We start from the raw sequence: 20,481 nt of genomic DNA, 5'->3' as shown, positions 1-20,481 counted from the left end.
GAACGTTCTAGAAACAATTATGCATCAAAATGGACCTGCCTGGGCATACCACTATAAACTTTCTCTCTTCATTAGTGAAAAATAGCAAATCAAGTTGCAGACCCACTAAAAGTTTACTTTAATGGCCTTGATTGAAGTTTCTCCTTAAAAATACAGCTGCAGTACTTGGGATAAAACATTGTTTCCAGTTCATTAGCATTCTGTTTAGTATCTGCCTCTAAAAGTCAAAGCAAAAAAAAAATGTCATGTACAATTGTCAGAACACAGACAATTTGCAAGTTAATAAAATCAGGTTAGTGAGCTATTTGTATTTAAAGGAATAAAATAGAAACATCTGGTAGGACAAAATCTTAGGAAGCACACTAATGGATAGTATTTTGAATAAGCATCATTTATTGTAAATTTCAGAAAAATATTCCAGTTACATCAGTTAATTTTGACGATAGACTGTTACCTAATAATATTATACCCAATTCTCTAATTATACCATTAGTTGTCCTGGAAAAGGTAATAATTTGGAAGAGTTTTAGACATAGCTCAAAGTTATAGCATAAGTTGCATTTCATGTTTTATCACTTTCCAACTTTTAAAATACAGGCCTTAAGGATAATATTCTACAGCACTGAATAAATTGCATCTCCTAAGAAAATTCCTCTCTATTAGTGTAGTCTATGGAACCATCCTCCTGATTCTCTTCTAGTATTTCATCTTGTTGGTTAGCAACCGTTTACACTGTTAAGATCAAATTGTCCTTAATTTTTTTATGGAGAAGATATCTGTCCAAAATTTTTTTTTAACATTCCATATTTTGCCCCCATTCTGAAAAATGATAGAGATCAAATTTAATTAATACTGTTTTTTTAAGTGTACACAAATCTAACTTTGTTTTTTAACGCAAATAAAAGGAATACAATATGGCACCAATTCAGTAATCCAATGACATCAGTACAAAGGTCTAAGCAAGTCTATGTACAGCCAATTAACAATCTGAACATAATGTGATGATTTAATTTTAACAAGAACAAGTTTAATAACAAGCAGAAGAGCAAAATACTATTGAATATGAAACTCAGTAAAAATAACCTTACAAATTTTCCAATTTCAGGACTATTTGCTTTTGAACAATTAAATTTTAGCCTCATTTTGAAAATAAAATGCCTATTCAGAAAAGCTAATTGGAAGAAACACAGCTACACAGATTTACATCCTAGAATACTGCAGTAAACAGGACAAATTATTCAAAGATGAATGAGGAAGTTCTATTCTTGTTCGTCGTCTGTGTCATCGGATTGCACAGGACGTAATCTGTGGGAAAATCATTCAAATGTCAGCTGCTTTTTAAAAAAAGGGCGGGGGCTAGCCTGTGGCATAGGGAGTAAAGCTGCTCCCTGCAATACCAGCATCTCATGGGCACTAGGTCATGTCCTGCCCACTCCACTTCCAATATACCCCCTACTAATGGCCTGGGAAAAGCTGTAGAAGATGCCCTCAAGTGCTTGGATCCCTGCTTCCCACATGGGAAACCTGGAAGAAGCCCCTGGCTCCTGGTTTTAGCCTGGCCCATCCCCGGCCATTGAGGCCATCTAGGCAGTGGACCAGCACATGGAAGATCTCTCATTTCTCCCTCTTTGTTCAATGCTACAGAATATGACTTTCAAATAAATAAACCTTAGCAAAAAAAGAGAAACAAAATTAATTACAAATCTATATATTAATAGTGCAATTGAGTCTGGTCAAGTAAAGAAAAAATTAAAGTCTGTTAATTGACAAACACCTACAAATTTCAAATTTTAGAGTAACATTTTAAAAACTTTTGCCTGTTGATCTGCTGCATCAGTGGTTTTTCTTGAGAATATGTTGTCACTTTTTTCTTAAAAAAAAAAAAAAAAACTATTTTTGTTGGAAAGGCAGATTTACAGACAGAGGAGACAGAGACCTTCAATCTGCTAGTTGATTCCCTAAATAATTACAACAGCCAGAGCTGAACTGATCCAAAACCAGGAGCTTCTTCCAGGTCTCCCATATGACTGCAGAGTCCCAAGGCTTTGAGCCATCTTCCACTGCTTTCTCGAGTCATAAGCAGGTAACTGGATGGGAAGTAGAGCAGCTGGGAATCAAACTGACACCCATATGGGATGCCAGTGCTGCAGGCAGAGGATTAGCCTGTTATTCCACTATGCTAAGCCCCAGGGAAACTCTATTTCTATAGCATCTTTCAACATGTTAAAAATATTGATAAATTCTTGTAATCCTCCAAAAAGAACTGTATAATAAAAGCCAAAAAAATTAACCAATCTATTTGAACATATAAAGCATATAGCAAGTTGTCGTATTTAACTGTATATGCTTTTCAAATATGAATATATTACCTAATTAGGAAAACTCCAAAATTGTTTGTTAACCTGTTGTAGTCATAACTTTTGAAAAAATGTTTATTCGTATTTTTATTTATTTGAAAGGCAAAGCAACAGAGGGAAGGAGAAAGAAATCTTCCATTTCCTGGCTTACTTCCCAAATGCCTACAACAGCCAGAGCTGGGCCAAGTCAAAGCCAGGACCCAAGGACTCCATCCATGTCTGTTCTATGGGTAGCAGACTCAAGTATTTGAACCATAGTAGCAAAACTGGATCTAAAGCCAGGGGCAGGATTCTATGCCAGGCACTATGATACATGATGTGGTATCCCACGCAGCAGCCTGACAACCATACTGCAGTGCCTTCTCTGATAACCGCAGCGTTTGAAAAACATTTTATATGACCTCAAAGCCAGTTGGTACTCATTACAACAGTTTTTCTGTAGAAAAGATCAATTAAAAACTTAATCATAAATCAGCATTTTTAGAACTGACAAAGATTTGTGAGTTGTACTCTGAAATATTTAATTTTTAAATTAGATGAATAGATTGAATGGTCATTGAACTATGTATGAAAAAAGAAAGTTAAAACCAAGGTATTCTGATGGGATATAAAATTATCATTGACTCATATGCTATTGTAGAGAGATCTCATTGTATTTCTTGGAAATCAATTTAACCAATTAATACTACAATTACCTCAATTTCCTTTTTTGCAAGGACTTGGTTTACTTTAGACATAATAAGCCTAAGTAATATTCTTAACAAGACCATACTTGTAGCCACATTCCAGAAAATAAAGAGTTTATGGTGTAAGTCCTGATAAACACATTTACTATTTCAACAAATGGATAATTACAATTCTCCTAGACAAACACAAATCTAAGAAAGGGGTCTAAAACAAAAGTAAAACTCTATTATGTAGTTATTATGCACAGCCATAGTGATTATGGGCATTTGAGGAGTGAACTAGCAGATGGAAGTTGACTATCACTTTCTCTGCCTCAAAAAATTCATGGAAAAATGAAGTATAAGGATAAGTATCTTTTGATACAAAAATATTTTTAAATCCATGCATAGTTTTCATAATATTCACTTTCCATGAACATTCTGAAGACCCCTCATAAGCGTGGCCACTGTGGTATGGTAAGCTAAGCTGCCTGTTGGGGCATAGGCATCCCCCACTGAGTTATCAGTTCAAGCTCCCGCTACTGTGCTTTTCATCCAACTCCCTGCTAAAATGCCAAGGTGGCAGCAAAGGATGGATCAATAACCTGAGCTACCTGTGGGAGACCAGCACAGAGTCTGTGGCTCCTGGCTTCAACCTGGCCCAGCCCTGGTTACAGCCGTTTGAGGAGCGCAGCAGCAAATGGAAGTTTCTCTCCCTCTCTCTCTTCCTCTCTCCATCTCCTTCCCTCCTTCCCTCTCCTCTTCTCATCTCTGTTATTTTGCCTTTCAAATAAAGCTTTGAAAAAAGACCTTCATAAAATATTTTCAGTTTTTGCAGCAAATATTTTAACTCCATTTTCCATGAACTTTAATAATATCTGTACATTTTCATAGACACAGTGCAGTATTTCAACACATGCATATAGTATATACTGTTCAAATCAGGTAATTAGCAATCCTGTTTCCTTATATTTTCTCTATGCTGGGAGCCTAACAGCTCCTCTGTTTTAGTTCTTCCTCGGGTATATAATATATTATTGTGAACTGTACTTACCCTATTGTTTTGCTCCATGCTTTTTCAAGTGCCCTCTAATAACCTCTCATGATGGAAAGCCTTATAATGTAGGTTTTATCCTGTGATGATCAGCGTTAGAGACATTTAGCTTTACTGCCAACTACCTTATTTCCCTAATGTAAATCATAAATACTTCAAGAAAATTAAAACATGTTCTATGCAAAATCTTTTCAAAAGTGTTTATTTTCAACTACTTGAAATGCAATGAGTGAAAGAGAGAGGGGGGAACAGAGACTATCTTCCTCCTGCCTCTCACAGCACACAGCAGCAGAAACTATTACTGGAGGCAGAGCAGCCATGAGTTGAACACACCCTCTAATAATGGGCAATGGACTTCCCAAGCAGTGGCTTAACGCACAGTACTATGATGCCCACGTCATGCATAACGTGACTGTTAGTTTGTTCATATTAGAAAGAACAAGGAAGAATGATCCCAGACAATGAGTAGGAACTATTACAAAAGACTCATGAAAGCAAGCCTATTCAAAAATAAAAGCCTCAATTTAAAAATGTATCGCTTTGGTTGTTGATTGTTCTTGAAACCTGAAATCCTAACAGTAAAAACAAAGGCAAAGATTTACTGCTAAAAAGCTGAAACATAGGTATTAGACACTAACCAGTGATGGAATGACCTTTTATGAACAATTAACAATTTTTAACATGTTGTATCTCTCAGTTTAAAATTTGTATTTGTAATTGGAAGGCAGAGAGGGAGAGAGAGATCTCCCATTTGCTAACTCACTCCCCAAATGCCTGCGATAGTCAGGGCCAGGCCAAAACCAAAGTCTGGAACTTCATCTGACTGCCTCACGTGGTGGCAGAGAGGTAAGCATATTCACTGCTGCCTCAGAGTGTGCACTCCGAGGAAGCTGGATCCAATGTCATAAAGCAAGCACTTCAACTAGACACTCTGATATGGCATCAGGCCTCACAAATGGCAGCTTAAATTGCAGTGCCACACACCAGCCCGATCACTCCACCACTCTCGTATCACTCTGCCTTTCAAGTAGATGAAAATAAATAAATGCTTTCTAAAAACAAGGTTTCCATATATACAGGCAGTTGTAAAAGTTTTGCTTTCCAAAAAAATCAATACCATTCTGGAACCATAGGACTAGGTTTTATCTTAAAATATTGGCTGATACAAAAAATGATTCAAATGTAGCTGTTCTGATTGACAACTTTTTGTCTTTAAACAAAGAGTACAAAAGAGTTGTAAAGTTAAAGCAGGTGATTTTCAAATATTCACCTTCCGAATACCTGATTTATGTTATTTCGGCACTTCTTTGCCTCTTAATTTCAGACTGTATCACATATGCTTTCTAAACAAATTAATTTTGAATTTTGAAAAGTATTCAACATATGCAGAAACAGAAAGCTGCGTTTTAAGATTAGTTGAAGTTAATGCACGTGTAATCTTTTGAATCAAGTTAAGTATGGTAGCAGATGCATGAACTTCACTTATTGCATGGAAATGTGTGATAAGAAATGGCTATCATTCCATTTGTACATGTATATGCAGGAATTACTCATGCTTGGATTAGGACTAGATTCCAGTCCATCACTGCCCTGATACATGTCAGTTACTACATATCAAGTCAGACACAGTGTCAAATACAAAGCACCAGAGCAGTTCAGTTCCCAAGAGAACAGTGAAAGTTCCGCAATGAAATACTGGAGTGTACACTAGTACTTCTGCATTAAATTAAGACTGTTGATACAATACACAAACGACCGTTATACCTGGTAGTTCCTTCTAACGTACATCAGAATAATATTTTCTATTAGCTATCTACAACCTTCTAGATTTAGTGACCCAGAATAAAAAATTGAATCTCCATTCCATAACCAATCCTTTTTTTCTCTCTAGATCAACATTAAATTATTGGTTTTAAGTTAAATTGTCCATATTTCTTAAGCCACATTTAATGACATCATTAACTAATTTTTAATGTTGTTCTCAATCTCCCATATGAAACTCATTCATTATCTAGTTAAATCTTTCAGATGCTCTTTTCAAACTAATTCAGCTTGTGACCATCAAGATTTTCAGTGTTAATAAAATCAGGAGTTGAATCTGTAAATGTGATAAAGACCTGATTTTTTTCTCCCCTGCCACATTAGACATCTAGGTGCCGTTTAGATTGGGTTTGGACTATGACTTGGGGAACTGTAATTGTTTCTTGGCCTGAGATTCTTAACAGTAGAGATGTGGAAGATCAAGGAAGACTAGAAAGAGGATGGCTGTAAACTTTACGCTGCTGTTGGGCGATGCTTTGTTGGTGGTTTCACAGTAAATTTGCACAATATTTTTTACATAAGTTGAACTAGTTACTTTTTGAGGCTAGCAGTGAGAAATAGATAATTAGAATTCAAACTATATTAACCAACATGGAATTGTTTTGAAAAAATACTAAGGGAGAAAAAGAGACAATAAAAGAATGAAGGCATTAATTAATGGTAAATCATATAGCATTTACTATCTCAATAGAAATGGATCCTCTCTGAGCTACTGGAATGAGTGAAAAATAATGCATTTTACTAATATTTGAAATTTGGGAGTGAAGTAATGCAAGAAAGAGGACAAACTTAAAGAAAACCCTTGCTTTGGAAGCAGGTTTTGGCATGGTGGCAGCAGCGTTACTTGACCCTCCCCTGTTACTCCCAGCTCTGATTCCTGCTAGCATGTGCCCTAGGAAGCAGTAGTTGATGTTTCAAGTAGTTGGGTTCGTGCCACTCACACAGGAGATCCAGATTGGGTTACCGACTCTTGGCTTTGGTGAGCCAACTTTTGAGGGTGTTTAGAGAGCAAACCAGCTGAAATGAGATCTCTCCCTACCCATCTGTCACCCTATGCCTTTCAAATTAAAAAAAATGTAGTTCAAAAACTTTTTGGTTTACATCTTCTTAGTGGCTTTAAAGGAAAACTAAAGTTACTTGGTATTACTTACCCTTTATTTTCAAAAGATAAATAGTTTTCTTATAAGTCAACACATGAAAACTTACTTTCTGTTTGCCACTCCTATCCCACTGCTTCCAGCTTCTTCAGGAGCTAGATTCTCTTTGTCAGCTTCTTGGGAAGACAGCCTGAAGAATTCTCCAATTCCTTTTTGCCACTTGGGAGTTGGGCGAACACACACCGGATTCCCTCCTGCATACTTATTTTCAGCTGCAAAATATAAAAGCAGAATTAAATAAAAACCAAGAATACACTTCCCACTCCTTAAAAGCTTTTATTCTTTCTTTAGCATCAGCTTCTCAAAGACATTGAGATTATCTAAAGGAAAGAGTTAGGAAATGTGACACAGTAAAGCTATATTCAATCAGTACTTTCAGTTTGATAGTTATCCTATAAAAATTGCTTGATTTGAAAGTAAAGTAACAGAGATCTTCCATCTACTGCTTTACTCCCCAAAGGGCTACAGCAGCCAGGGCTGGGCTAGGCCAGAGACAGGCCAGGACTCCCATCTGCGTCTCCCACATGGGCAGCAGAGACTTAGGTATTTGGGCTGTCTTCCATTGCCTTTCCAAGCCCATTACAACGAAGCTGAACAGGAAGTAGAGCAGTCAGAATCTGAACTGATTCCCTGACATAGAATGCCAGCTCTGTAGGGTGTGCCTTAACTTACCACGCAGTGTCAACCCCAAGAGAATTTTTTTTTTAAAAGATTTTATTGTTATTGGAAAGCCAGATATACAGAGAGGAGGAGAGACAGAGAGGAAGATCTCCCATCCGATGATTCACTCCCCAAGTGAGCCGCAACGGGCCAGTACGCGCCAATCCGAAGCCGGGAACCAGGAACCTCTTCCGGGTCACCCACGCGGGTGCAGGGTCCCAAAGCTTTGGGCCATCCTCAACTGCTTTCCCAGGCCACAAGCAGGGAGCTGGATGGGAAGTGGAGCTGCCGGGATCAGAACCGGCGCCTATATGGGATCCCGGGGCTTTCAAGGCGAGGACTTTAGCCGCTAGGCCACGCCGCCGGGCCCAACCCCAAGAGAATTTTGACAACTAGAAAATATTCTTGGGCCCAGCAGCTCACTGTTTACAGCCTGGGAAAGCTGTAGAGGATGGCCCAAAGACTTGGGACCCTGTACCCATAAGGGAGACCCAGAAGAAGCTCGTGGCTCCTGGTTTCAGATTGGCTCAGCTCTGGCATTTGTAGCCACTTAGAAAGTGTGCAGCGGATGGAAGATTTGTGTCTTTCACTCCATAAATCTTTTTTTTAAAAGATTTTATTTATTCTATTTACAAAGTCAGATATACAGTGAGGAGGTGAGACAGAGAGGAAGATCTTCTATCCGATGATTCACTCCCCAAGTGAGCCGCAACGGGCCGCTGCGTGCCAATCCGAAGCCGGGAACCTGGAACCTCTTCCAGGTCTCCCACGCTGGTGCAGGGTCCCAATGCATTGGGCCATCCTCGACTGCTTTCCCAGGCCACAGGCAGGGAGCTGGATGGGAGGTGGAGCTGCCGGGATTAGAATCGGCGCCTATATGGGATCCCGGGGGCGTTCAAGGCGAGGACTTTAGGTGCTAGGCCACGCCGCCGGGCCCTCACTCCATAAATCTGATCTGCCTTTCCAATCAGAATAAATAAATCTCAAAAAAACTTCATATTTTTTTCATAGAGCTATTTCAAAGTCTGCTTCTATACTGCCATGCTAAAATGATGTGATAAGTTTTTCATAATATAAGGTAGAATCATTCAGTATAAATTATCAAAATTTTGCTTTAAAAAGCCATTTAAAGCACATAGCAGGCAATGTAAAAGCTTCTAGAAAAATGGGTTCCACTTTGCAAAGCACTTGTCTCCTTCTCAATTTGTAAGAGAAATCCAACTCTTAGTTCTCTTTAAACAATAATACAGAACAAAAATTGAAGGAAAAAAATTTATTTATTTGAAAGGCAGAGCAGTAAAGAGAAACAGAGAGAGATTCTGTCTTCTAGTTCACTCCCCAAGTGGCCACTACAGCCTTGGTGGGACCAGGCTGGATCAGGAGCCAGGAACTGCATTCTGGAATCACATGGGGATAACAGGGGCCCAAGCACATGGGCTATCTGCTGTTTCCCAGGTATATTACCTGGGAAGCACACCCAAAACAGAGCAGCAGGGACTCAGACCAATAATCCACCTAGGATACCAATATCACCTTAACCGGCTATAGCAGAGCACTGGCCTCCTTATGAAGTAATGATCAACAGGAGAGACTGGCAGTGTGGCAAAGCAGATAAATCCACCACCCGCAACACCCAGTACTCTTGTGGGTGCCAGTTTGCATCCTGGCTGTTTCACTTCTGGCCCAGCTCCTTGCTAATGGCTTGGGAAAAGCAGCAGAGAAGCAGGCCCGAGTGTTTGGACCCCTGTTACCAACATGGGAGACCTGGATGAAGCTCCTGGTTTGTTTAGGCCCTTGTTACCGACATGGGAGACCCGGTTGAAACTCCTGGTTTAAAGCCTGGCATAGCCCTGAGTGTTGAGGCTCTCTGTGGAGTGAGCCAGCAGATGGAAAACCTTTTTGTCTCGCTGTATATTTCTCCCTCTGTGTCTCTGACTTTCAAATAAAAAATCTCTTTTTAAAAAAAACAGTGCAGGGCCCGACGGCATGGCATAGCAACTAAAGTCCTCGCCTTGAACGCCCTGGGATCCGATATGGGCACCAGTTCTAATTCTGGCAGCTCCACTTCCCATCCAGCTCCCTGTCTGTAGCCTGGGAAAGCAGTCGAGGACAGCCCAAAGCCTTGGGACCCTGCACCAGCGTGGGAGACCGGGAAGAGATCCCTGGTTCCCAGCTTCGGATTGGCGCGCACCGGCCATTGCGGTCACTTGGGGAGTGAATCGCCGGACGGAGGATCTTCCTCTCTGTCTCACCTCCTCTGTATTTCTGACTTTGTAGTAAAAATAAATAAATCTTTTTTTTTTGTTTGTTTTTGTTTTTTTTAATTTTATTTTAAATTCATTAATTACATTGTATTAGGTACTGGGATTCTCCCCACCCCTCCCCAAACCCTCCCACCATGGTGGATTCCTCCACCTTGTTGCATAACCACAGTTCAAGTTCAGTTGAGATTCCCCCATTGCAAGCGTATACCAAACATAGAGTCCAGCATCTTATTAAAATAAATAAATCTTAAAAAAAAAAACAGTGCAGAACACCAACAGGAGCAAATTATTGTGACTACATTTCTTTTTTTGTTGGTCAAACTCTACGAGTTAAAGTTTACAATGGTGGTTTTCATATAGATTGAAGTTATGTTTATTATAATTTTCTTACAAGTATTTTTTTCTTTAAAAAGCAGAATTACAGAGGAAGAAAAAAGAAGGTTGTGTGGTGGCATAACAGACTAATACTGTAGCTCTGCTGCCAACATTCATATGCGCACTGATTCAAGTCCTAGCTGTTCTACTTCCAATACAGCTCCCTCTTTAAGGCCTGGGAAAGCAGAGGAGAATGGCCCAAATTCTTGGGTCCTTGCACCCTATGGGAGACTTGGAAGAAACTCCAGGATACCCGCTTCAGGCAAGCAGAGCTGGATACGAAGTAGAGCAGCTGGAACATGAACTGGCGTCCATATGGAATGCCGGTGCTTGAAAGGCGAGGATTTAGCCACTAAGCCATTGCACCGGGCCCGGCCCCTGGAATTTTTTAAAAGTAGAAATGGACACTTTAAAAAAACTGATGTTAGGAGGCCTTTGGCCCTGAAAGTTTAGACACCCATGGCCTACAAAGGAGTGGCTGTGCTAGATGCCTCGCTCTGGCTCCCAGTTTCAGTGTCTTACAAATAAAGGAGGCATTCGCGGAATGACCCAGCAGGTAAGACCTCTTTGTCTCTCTGCTTCTCAAATAAGTTAATTTCTGAAACTGTAAAAAAAAATAGTAATAATTTTTCCAAAGGGTGCCTTTGGGAATGCTTTCATGCGCTACTAGAAAATATAGAGCAATAGTAGTTTCACACCCAGCCCTGCTGACTTAGCTAAATTCACACATGCACACAACAACTTCATCTTCTGTTAAATAAGGAGTTACCAATTTCATAGTCACCAGAATTAAAAGTAGAGATTTTAAAATAGCTTAGAGGATACATTCACACACATTTTTTCAACACATCTCAAACACATTTTTTTAAGATTTCTTTTTTAACCTGAGAGGCAGACTACACAGAAAGGAGAGTTGTACATTCTTTGGCTCACTCCTCAGATGGCCACAATGGCCAAAGGTGAGTCAATCCAAAGTTAGGAGTCAGGAGCTTCTTCCTAGTCTCCCTTGTAGGTGCAGGGACCCAAGGACTTGGGACAGTCCTCCATTGCTTCCCCAGGCCATATTCAGGAAGCTGGATTGGAAGTGGAGCAGCCTAGACATCCAGCACCCATATAGGACACAGGTAGATGATTAATGTGCTACTTCACGGTGCCAGCCCCTAACACATATTTTTTTTTTAAGATTTCTTTTTATGGGCCCGGCAGCGTGGCCTAGCGGCTAAAGTCCTCGCCTTGAACATGCCAGGATCCCATATGGGCGCCGGTTCTAATTCTGGCAGCTCCACTTCCCATCCAGCTCCCTGCTTGTGGCCTGGGAAAGCAGTTGAGGACGGCCTAAAGCTTTGGGACCTTGCACCCGCGTGGGAGACCTGGAAGAGGTTCCTGGTTCCCGGCTTCGGATCAGCGCAGCACAGGCCTGTTTCGGCTCACTTGGGGAGTGAATCATCGGACGGAAGATCTTCCTCTCTGTCTCACCTCCTCTCTGTATATCTGACTTTGTAATAAAATAAATAAATCTTTAAAAAAAAAGATTTCTTTTTATTGTAAAGCCAGATATACAGAGAGGAAGATCTTCTGTCCATTGATTCACTCCCCAAGTGGCCACAACGGCAAGGACTGAGCCAATCTAAAGCCAGGAGCCTGGACTCTTCCAGGTCTCCCACGCAGGTGCAGAGTCCCAAGGCTTTGGGCCGTCCTCAACTACTTTCCCAGGCTGTAAGCAGGGAGCTGGATGGAAAGCAGGGCCACTGAGACTAGACCTGGGCCCTATATGGGATCCCGGCGCGTGCAAAGTGAGGACATTAGCCGCTAAGCTACCATGCCTGGCCCTAACACATAGTTTATTAAGGGACTGTTATTAAGGGCCAGATGGCTATGATGATTCAGCCATTGTGATGATCACAATGGAATGTGGCTCTTAAGGAATTCATTCTAGTGGTACAGAGCATAAGATAATCTAAATTCATCTGCTCTTCAAAGTTTTACGTACTATTTCTTTTCACGTAAAGCAACTGAAATATTTTCCACCAAAATGGTTGGAATAAGGGGAAACAGGAGTTAGTGTGAAGACCTTATGAAGTCCTAAGCAGTGCTTCCCCTTACGTTTTTTAACAGAACCTTTTAAAATGAGCCTTCTTGCCTATTCTTCCCGAAAGGAATGAAAGCGCCAGATGGCAGATACTATCACATCCTTCCCATACAAGAAACAGCATGAAGTGACTCCCCTCGGGGACTCCACTCCTGTTTTCCCAAAGGCAACATCAGGAGTCACGAAGTTAGACAACATTTGGCCACCACACGCCCAAAGAGAGAAACGACGGAACCGGCAAGGGATTGCCTCCTGTTTACACTAGGAAGCCAGCACTGCTAGTCCTAAGGCTGGAGAGCGGTGCTTCAACAACACCAGGCCGGCTCTCCACATCAAGCAAAAAGGTAAAAAGAAAGTAACTTTGAAAACAAGCCCTGGGGTCCCTAACCCCAAGGCTTGAGATTCTCTTCTAGAAGACCGCACCCCACTCCCCCACTCCTGCCCGCCAAAAGGCCCATCTCTCAATAGATTAGGGAATGAAAGGTAAGGCCTATCTCTAGGAAAATCTCCAGCACGGCAGGGCAGGACCGTGGTGGCCGGCCTGCTGCCCTCCCCTAACGCCAGCATCTGGCAGGGTCCTTACCTCTTCTAGTCGATGGCGATGCAGAACTGGTGGCAGAGTTGCAGGCGCCAAGCACCTTTCGGGGGGCTCGAGAAGCCACCACTGCGAAGAAGAAGCAAAGGGGGCTCGTAAGGGAGAGGCTCGCGAAGGTTCTTCCATGCCCCACTGCCTGCCGCCAGTTTCCAGGCCACTTTCTCACCGCAGCCGCCCCCACCTCTGTCCCAGGACCCCCAAGGCTAGGAGAGGAGCACCCCGCAATCCTCGCTTGCAGGCAATGATCGCTCCCCGATCCTTTGCAGTTCCCACCGCTTCTCCACCAAGGTCAGGGGCAGCAGGCACGCGGCTTTCGGGGCCAGCCTGAGGAGTCCGGGCGTGGGCCGAGGAAGCGGCCATCTCCCACTTAGCCAAGGGCTGCCAGGGGCACGGCTGCCCTCCTGGACACCGCGCCCCCTAGACACCGCCACCGTACCTTTTCTGTAGGTGCTCGGGACGCTATCGGCTTTAGTTCGTACCATGTTGTTGGAACCCGAGGAGAGGAGTCTGACGAAGCACCGGTGGGCCGAAAGTCCTCCTAGCTGCTCGGGTGCCAGTGGACAGAGACGTGAAGCAGCGGGCTCCCGCCTCCGTTTATATGGCTCTCTTTCCCGCGCGCTCCAAGCCCTCTGGCTAGCCGCCGCGCCCATTGGTTCTGCGCCGTTCTCCCCGGACCAATTGCCAAGGGCCCACGCAGGGGAGGAAAGGCTGGACGGGACACCCACCTGTCCATCAAGTCGCTGAAGTTTGTGATTCGTACCAGCGCCAGGTGGGCGGTGCCAGGGCGCTTTCCAGAGCGGGTACCCAAGGGGTGAGTGCTGAGAATCGGCCAGAGAAAAATGTGGGCCGTATTAGAAAAAGTGACATTAATAAAAATGCAAACAAGCAAAGCAGAAAATTGCAACTTTTTTTCTCAAAATTTACCATTTAATGAACTTAAATTTCAACCTGTTTTCTCCCTGGAAAGGTTGAAATTAAGCAAACTTTTGCCACAAAATAGAAGGGTTTTGAGCTATTTAACCCACCTACCCATTCCACGTGAACGCTGATCGCAGCGTCCGCATTAAAATACTTCTATGGCATGGGGGAAAGGGAGTTAATATAGTTGACTTAATAAAGACTTTTGTTTGTTTTTACGCGATAGGAGACTTAAGAAAAAATAGGTGACATTTATGCACACATAGAAAAAATAATGAAACGTTTTCCCCAAATCTGTTATGATCTCACAGCTCCTTAAAAAAAAAAAAAAAAAAAAAAAAACTCTGGGTAAAGGGCACAGGATGAGCTTAAACCGAATGAGCACAACTCTAGAATGGGGGAACCTAAGTGTTTTCTGTTTCAATGCTTCTATTATTGCTTTAGTATTCCCTGTATTCACTTTCTGAATACTATGAGTAAAACGAGATCAGATAAACTTGCCCTGGATGTATTCGGTTAACTGCTCAATTGAAAGATGATCCTAGGGTGATCAGATCATTGAGTTCCCCCCACACACACACTTTGAATTTTAATGGAGTCAATAACTATTTAGTGTAGAAGTTAGGCTTCTAGACCCAACCTAACTGAGGGAAATATATTGGCAGTTGCTTAGGGATTCTTTCCCCTCCTTAACCTAAGAGCCTAAGCTTAGAGCCAGATTCATACCAGATCCCCAAGCCCCAGGGTGTTCCTTTGTTCCTATCTCCAAGCCCTGTGATTGCTAAATTCCATGAGTGTCCTCTGCACTTACAGACCCATTTACCTGACTCAGAATCCTTTGATTTGAACTCCCGTCCCAGATGCCAGCAGAGATTAGAACTTCAGAGCCTTACCAATTCATTTCTTCTTCTATGTACATACCAAGTAAATTTCTAGAAAGAATCACAAATATGCCTTTTTATGCAGGGGCAACCTACAAACAGCAGGTCTTCAAAGAAATTTATAGAAACCTTATTTTTAAGAAACCATGCATGAATTCCAAACTTATTTTTGCGACAAAACTTACTTTTAAATTCCATTTGATATGAATTTTTGAGGTGCTCTCATGTTGCTGTAATTGTGTTTTTATTAGTATGTTGTGTTTTGTATCCTACTGATGGCAGTCAGTGGTGTGTGTTATGGAAAAGTAAAAAGAAAGAAAGAGAAAGAGAGAGAGAGAAAGAAAAGAGAGAGAGAAAGAAAGAGAGAGAAAGAAAAGCAGGGGTACACAGAAAATTTAATTGAAATATTCACTTTTTTTCTCCTTTAAAATTCAAGTTATATGATTTGAGCCTCAAAATATTGAAAGACTAAGACTTTAAGAACGATTGTAGTAGGTTTGACTAGAATTTCCACCTAAACTTATACCAGAAAAGATCTTTAAGTCATTTCACGTGAATGTGTTTTCTTTCTCTGTTTAGTAGTTTTAAAAATAGTCATGAGCTAGCATTGTGGTGCAGCACATTAAGTCATTTCCACAACACTGGCATCCCTTATTAGCATGGGTTTGAGTTTCAGATGCCCCACTGGTTCACTCCCCAGATGACCTCAATGATCAGAGCTGTGCAAGAGCCAGAAACAAGCTTCATCCAGGTCTCCCAGAGGATGCCAGGGCCCAAACCCTTGGGCCATCCTCCCAGTGCTTTCGCAGGTGCATTAGCAGGGAGCTGGATAGGAGCTGAAAGCAGCTAGGACTTGAATGGGTGTGTCTTTTTGGAGGCTGGCATTACATTGTAACTTTACCCGTAATGCCACAGTCTTGACTGCTCTACCAATGATCTTAGCCTCCTGCTGATTGCACCTGAGAAAGTACCAAAAGATGACCCAAGTGCCTGGGCCCCTGCTACTGGCATGGGAGACCTGCATAGAGTTACAGGCTCCTGGCTTCAGCCGGGCCTAGCCCCAGCTGTGGTAGTCATTTGCAAATGGGCCAGAGCACAAAAGATTTCTCCCTCTCTGTTTAGAGCTCTGCCTCTCAAATAAATCAATCTTGAATAAAAAATCATCGGTAGCAGGCATTTTACATAGGAGTTAGGATGCCACTTGGGATGCCCATGTCTCTTATTGGAATGTTGAGGTTCTCACCCCTGCTCAGCTTCCAGCATCACTTCCGCGGTACTTCACTAATATACAGCAGGTAATGGTTAAAGTACTTAGGTCCCTGACACATAGGAGACACAATGAAGTTTTGGGCTCTTGGCTTCTGCCTGGCCCAGCCCAACCCTGACTGGTGCTGGCATCTGGCAAGTGAAGCAACAGATGGAAAAACACTCATTCTGCTCTGCCACTCTGCCTTTTAAATAAACTGTTAAAATTTTGAAAAATTTACTAAATGACATTACAAACCAAAGATTGCAGTTATTTTTTTTAAAGATTTATTCATTTTTTATTACAGCCAGATATACAGAGAGGAGGAGAGACAGAGAGGAAGATCTTCCGTCCGATGATTCACTCCCCAAGTGAGCTGCAACGGGCCGATGCGCGGCGATCCGAAGCCGGTAACCTGGAATCTCCTCCAGGTCTCCCACGCGGGTGCAGGGTCCCAATGTATCGGGCCGTCTTCAACTGCTTTCCCAGGCCACAAGCAGGGAGCTGGATGGGAAGTGGGGCTCCCGGGATTAGAACCAGTGCCCATATGGGATCCCGGGGCTTTCAAGGCGAGGACTTTAGCCGCTAGGCCACGCTGCCGGGCCCTAGATTGCAGTTATTTTTGAAAATGTATTTATGTTTAATTGAAAGGCAGAGCTACATCAGAGAGAGAAGTAGATACCTCTCATTTGCTAGTTCGCTCTCCAGTGGCTGCAGTAGCCACGGCTAAGCCAGTCTGAAGCCAGGAGCCAGGAATTTCTTCTAGGTCTCCCACATGAATGCAGGGGCTCAAGGAATTGGGCAATTCTCTTCTGTTTTCCAGGCCATTATCAGGGAGCTGGAGGGGAAATGGAAAATCTGGGACTTGAATTCGTGCCTATATGAGATACTAGTATCTCAGGTGGTGATTTCATGTGCTACACAACAATACTGGTCTGTTATGATTATTGATCAATGCCTTATGAAAGAAGGATGCATATTTTATTTTTAAAAAATTTCACTGGGCCTGGTGCAATTTTCTAGTGGCTAAAGTCCTTGCTTTGCACAGGCCGGGATCCCATATGGCCACCAGTTCTAATCCTGGTGGCTGTGCTTCCCATCCAGCTCCCTGCTTGTGGCCTGAGAAAACAGTTGAGGAACAGCACAAAGCTTTGGGACACTGCACCCATGAGGAAGACCGGGAAGAGGCTCCTGGCTTCAGATTGGCTCAGCTCTGGCCATTGTGGCTGCTTGGTAAGTGAATCAGTGGACAGAAGATCTTGCTCTCTCTCTCTCCTCCTCTCTGTATATGTGACTGTCCAATACTAAAATAAATCTTGTTAAAGAAAATTTTTAAAAGGCCTGGCGGCGGCGTGGCCTAACACCTAAAGTCCTCGCCTTGAACACGACGGGATCCCATATGGACACTGGTTCTAATCCCGGGAGCCCCACTTCCCATCCAGCTCCCTGCTTGTGGCCTGGGAAAGCAGTTGAGGACAGCCCAATGCACTGGGACCCTGCACCCACCTGGGAGATCCGGAAGAGGTTCCTAGTTCCCAGCTTCGGATTGGCACGCACCGGCCATTGCGGTCACTTGGGGAGTGAATCATCGGACAGAGGATCTTCCTCTCTGTCTCTCCTCTTCTCTGTATATCTGACTTTGTAATAAAAATAAATTAAAAAATAAATAAATAAATCTTTAAATCTTTAAAATTTTTTTTAAAGATGCATTTACATGAAAGGCAGAGAACCAAGAGAGAGAGATATGCATAGAGAGATCTGCTGATTCACTCTTACAATGACCATAATGGTCACAATGGCTATGGACTGGCTGGGCCAGGCTGAAGCTGGAAACTAGGTGGCACAGCCCAAGTGCTTAGGTCATATTCCAGTTTTGCTAGGCATATTAGCAGGGAACCAGATGGAAAAGCAGAGCAGCATCACAAACAGCACTTCATTGTGGGATGTTGACACTTCAAATGGCAGTTTAACCAGAAGTAGCACATCACTGACCCTATTGTGCAAAACATTTGAGATAATCTCAGAACTGTACTGTGGTGAAATGGGTTAAACCACTATCGGCATGCCAGCATCCCACATAGGCGCTGATGATTTGAGTCTTGGTTGCTCCACTCCCAATCTACCTCCTGGCTGGTATACCTGGGAAAGCAGTGGACTATGGCCCAACCCTTTGGGGCCTATACGGGAGATTAGAATGGGGCTCTTAGGTCATGGCTCTGGCCTGTTCCAGCCGCAGCCCTTGTGGCTTTTTGGGGATGAACCAGTGGATGGAGAATCTATCTCCCTCGCTTTCTTTATTATTTTATCTTTAAGATAAGTAAATAATTTGAACATTTTTTAAAAAGACACACTCTTTGTCTTCAAGAATTTAATATTTTAGTTTTGGCATACAATGGATACAGATGAACTCTAATTACACCAGAAGATTTCAGTTTGGGAGATAAAATACAGCATATCCCACCAGCACAGGATTTAGTGAAAAAAGGGCCTGTAACAAGAACATAGATGACTTTATCAAATTGATGCTACATGCATACATACATACATACCCGCTAATCTTAACTATCTGGAAAACAAAATATGTCAAAGTCAAGAAAAGAAACAAATTGTGTATTTTTAATTTGGAGAGTTGGCACTATGGTAAACTAGGTTAAGCCTCCGCCAGCAGTGCCAGCATTCCATATGGACATCCATAAGATTCAAGTCCCAGTTGTTCTACTACTTATCAAAATCCCTGGGGCCCAGCGCTGTGGCCTAGCAGCTAAAGTCCTCACCTTGAACGCGCCAGGATCCCATATGGGCGCTGGTTCTAATCCCGGCAGTTCCACTTCCCATCCAGCTCCCTGCTTGTGGCCTGAGAAAGCAGTCGAGGATGGGCCAAAGCTTTGGGACCCTGCACCCGCATGGGAGACCCGGAAGAGGTTCCTGGCTCCTGGCTTTGTATCGGCTCAGTACCAGCCATTGAGGTCACTTGGGGAGTGAATCATCGGATGGAAGATCTTCCTCTCTGTCTCTTCTCCTCTCTGTATATCTGACTTTGTCATTAAAAAAAAAAAAATCTCTGTTAATGTGCCTGGGGAAGCAATGAAGCATAGCCCAAGTCCTTGACCCTGCACCAATGTAAGTGACACAGAAGAGGATCCTGGGTTCATGTCACCTTAGCTCTTGCCATTGCGGTCATTTAGGGGCTGCTCCCCAAATAGATAGAAGATCTTCTCTGTCTCTTTCTATAAATAAATCTGCAATTTGGAAGGGGTAGACACCTTAGGGCCACCTGTGAGAATGTCACAACCACCACCCAAATCCCCATTGCTTCTAAGCCCTGGAGACACCACCACCACAGTAAAGCACGCAGGTCCCTGCCTCAGATGGCCATGTGTGGAATGGGCTCGTGGCCGAAACAACAGATGTAATCATGAGGGAAGCTGCTGCAACTGGCTCTGCCTGTGTGACATGATGAGCCCCTCTTTCAGTCATCTGGGGAGGGGGATGGAAACTGAGGAACAGAGGACTTTACAGAAAAATAAAACAGACTGTCCTTCAAATAAACAGAGACTTTTTAAGACATTATACAGCATCAGGTCAATTATGTGGAAACAAGATAACTACTACTAAATGTTGCTAGTTGTTTCCGAAGATTTATTTTTATTGGCAAGGCAATTTTAAGGAGAGAAGGAAAGACAGAGAAAAAGATCTTCCAGCCACTGGTTTATTCCCCAAATGCCTGCTACTGTCAAACTGGACTGTACCAAAGTCAGGAGTCAGAAGATTCTTCTGGGTCTTCCACATGTGTGCAGTTCCCAAAACATTGGGCCATCCTCTACTGCTTTCCCATGCCACAGCAGGGAGCTGGATGGGAAGTGGAGCAGCCAGAACATGAACTGGCACCCATTTGGGATCTTGGCACTGGCTAGATGAGAATTTAGCCATTGATTCATCATGCCAATCCAGGTTGCTCTATTTCCTATCCAGCTACCTATTTATGGCCCAGGTCCTTCCATACTTGTACCTAAGTGAAAGATCTCTAAGAAGCTCCTGGCTACCAATCAGCTCATCTCTAGCTTTGGTAGTCATTTGGGAGTGACCTGGGTAATAGGAGATCTTTCTGTTTTTGTCTCTCCTTCTCTTTGTAAATCTGCCTTTTCTGTAAAAATAAATTAAGTCTATAAAAAACAATAACGTGAAAAAAAAAACAATAACATGATGAGTCTCTGTTGCAGCAATCTGGGGATGTGATGGTAACCAACTAACACAGGAATTTCCAGAAAAAAAAATAGGCCTTTCAAATACACATAAATAAACCTTTCTTTAAAAAATGTATAATATTGGGCCCAGCGGCGTGGCCTAGCAGCTGAAGTCCTCGCCTTGAACGTGCCGGGATCCCATATGGGCGCTGGTT

At 42.7% G+C, this 20,481-nt stretch overlaps 2 protein-coding genes across 2 annotated transcripts in view; one reads left to right on the top strand and one right to left on the bottom strand.

Annotated features, from left to right (window-relative positions):
- The window catches only part of TRIP4 (thyroid hormone receptor interactor 4), a 105,277-nt gene that overhangs the window by 2,260 nt on the left and 82,536 nt on the right, over window positions 1-20,481 (top strand). The window lies entirely within an intron of this gene.
- PCLAF (PCNA clamp associated factor) lies at window positions 367-13,942 on the bottom strand. Its single transcript, XM_004577989.3, has 4 exons — window positions 13,474-13,942; window positions 13,026-13,106; window positions 7,104-7,266; window positions 367-1,305 (listed from the first exon to the last, which is right to left on the bottom strand). Exons 1-4 carry the CDS (start codon window positions 13,685-13,687, stop codon window positions 1,260-1,262), a joined length of 504 nt encoding a protein of 167 aa, XP_004578046.2. The 5' UTR covers window positions 13,688-13,942; the 3' UTR covers window positions 367-1,259.

Source organism: Ochotona princeps, chromosome 6, assembly GCF_030435755.1.
Source record: "Ochotona princeps isolate mOchPri1 chromosome 6, mOchPri1.hap1, whole genome shotgun sequence".
Classification (NCBI taxonomy): Eukaryota; Metazoa; Chordata; class Mammalia; order Lagomorpha; family Ochotonidae; genus Ochotona; species Ochotona princeps.
The sequence above is the reverse complement of the archived record's forward strand: the minus strand, read 5'-3'. Positions and strand labels throughout refer to the sequence as shown.

Excerpts from the sequence above, each read along its gene's own strand:
- PCLAF (XM_004577989.3), bottom strand. The coding sequence starts at position 13,687 with ATGGGCGCGGCGGCTAGCCAGAGGGCTTGGAGCGCGCGGGAAAGAGAG. Across the intron at positions 13,107-13,473 it reads CCCGAGCACCTACAGAAAAG|TGGTGGCTTCTCGAGCCCCC; the intron begins GTACGGTGGCGG and ends TCTTCTTCGCAG. Across the intron at positions 1,306-7,103 it reads ATAGGAGTGGCAAACAGAAA|ATTACGTCCTGTGCAATCCG; the intron begins GTAAGTTTTCAT and ends ATTTTCCCACAG.